This window comes from Mus caroli, chromosome 4, assembly GCF_900094665.2.
Source record: "Mus caroli chromosome 4, CAROLI_EIJ_v1.1, whole genome shotgun sequence".
NCBI lineage: Eukaryota > Metazoa > Chordata > Mammalia > Rodentia > Muridae > Mus > Mus caroli.
The window spans coordinates 111,081,036-111,082,801 of record NC_034573.1 but is presented as its reverse complement, the minus strand read 5'-3'; the positions used below and the strand labels follow the sequence as shown (position 1 = coordinate 111,082,801).

Here is a 1,766-nt window from a genome sequence, read left to right as displayed (position 1 = left end):
GGAGGCAGAGGCAGGCGGATTTCTGAGTTCGAGGCCAGCCTGGTCTACAGGGTGAGTTCCAGGACAGCCAGGGCTATACAGAGAAACCCTGTCTCGAAAAAACCAAAAACCAAAACAAAAAAAGAAACATGGTAAGATGATTTTGCTCTACTTTGTGCAGCTTGATTTCAGCTTTCAGAAAGCTGAAAATTTACCTGTGTTTGTCTTATCTTTAAAATGTTGTTCCCGGAAGGGGAAAAAAGTGTGATTATATTTTAAAGTTACTATTTTTCCATTCCTTTTTTTTTTTCTTTTGAGACAGTCTGTGTAGCTTTAGCTGGCCTAGAACCCTATGTATTCTTGAACTCTCAGAGATCCATCTACCTTAGTGTTGGAATTAAAGGAATGTGCCACCACACCTGGCTATTGGTGCCCCATAGTTTTCTAATAATTTTTCTTTATTTTGTGCAAATGAGTGTTTTGCCAGCATGTGTGTAAGTGCACTCTGCCTGCCTGGTGTCCATGAAGGCTAGAAGGCACTGGACCTTCCAGAACGGGTCCTCTGTAAGAGCAGTGAGTGCTTAAGTACTTGGCCATTCTCCCCAGACTGCAGTCATCAGCTTTAAACTGAGAGAGCTCATGATTTGAAGCTTAGCAGGAAACTAGTAACTAAGGTTCTGTTTATAGTTCTTTTCATGACTCAATTATTTTAACTTTTCAGATGCCAATTCTACAGAGTTTGACCCCAAGACTAGTCACCCTGTGGTGAGTCAAGCATTTGAACCTCTCGGGCTTAGAAGGGGTGGAAGGGCATCTGTGAAGCAGGGGATGGCAGACAGGTAGTGAGACCACTGTGTCCCAAAGCCCCTTCAGACCTCCTGACAAGGACCTTTTGAGTTTTCACCTAACTCCTCACCAGTCTTTCCAGGTTACATTGGAAGTCTTTAAATGATAGGTTTACTCCCTGATAGCAAGAGGATTATCCTCACATCCCCTCAGCTCCTGGTGGGAAGCACGTGTGAAGGCTTGCTGCCACTGTTCTCAGAGCTCCATATTTTAACAATTCATGTTCTTCCCAGTGCCAGTCCTAGAGGGTAGACAGGTTCAGGATTAACGAGCTAAGGGGTGGTGATTTCTTTAGTGGCAAGCAAAGCTTTCCTGCTGTTGATCACCTGGGGCCTGGGGTTCAGCCTGTGGTGGTACTAAGGCTCACTAGGTACAGGCAGTGTCTTTGTCTTTGAATTCCTAGCCCATGAATGACAGGCATGCTTAGGCATTTGCTTTTTCAGTATTCAGCAAATGCTGAGCATTGGTTGTATGTGAGGTACTGTTTTTGTCACTGAGGATACTGTGACAAGCTAGACATGGTTTTTGATCTTATTGACTTAGCTTCTGCATATTTGTTCTAAAGTTGATTTAAGAACAATGGTGGGGTAAGGGAATGGAATACAGGGAGGCTTGGAGGGTTTTAAAAGGTACTCAGATGACTGTAGCAGCCCCCTCTGGGGTACCAGTCTACCTGTTCACAGACTTGCTAGTCGCTGCTGGTCTAGAGAATGACTGTGTAATGATTACTCCTGTGTCCATGTTGCTCTGCCACAGCACAGAGCCTTTGGCATCACAAGTGCTAGGGCAGGGAGGCTGAAGGCCAGGCGTGGTGGTGCACGCCTTTAGTACCAGCACTCGGGAGACAGAGGCAGGTGGATTTCTGAGTTCAAGGCCAGCCTGGTCTACAGAGTGAGTTCTAGGACAGCCAGGGCTACACAGAAAAACCCTGTCTCGAAAAA

At 45.6% G+C, this 1,766-nt stretch overlaps 1 protein-coding gene across 1 annotated transcript in view; it reads left to right on the top strand.

Annotated features, from left to right (window-relative positions):
• Ctps1 (CTP synthase 1) overlaps window positions 1-1,766 on the top strand; it is a 31,520-nt gene that overhangs the window by 25,624 nt on the left and 4,130 nt on the right. The window contains exon 13 of the mRNA XM_021160002.1: window positions 701-744. Coding sequence (XP_021015661.1) covers window positions 701-744 — 44 coding nt within the window. The remainder of the gene's footprint in view (window positions 1-700; window positions 745-1,766) is intronic.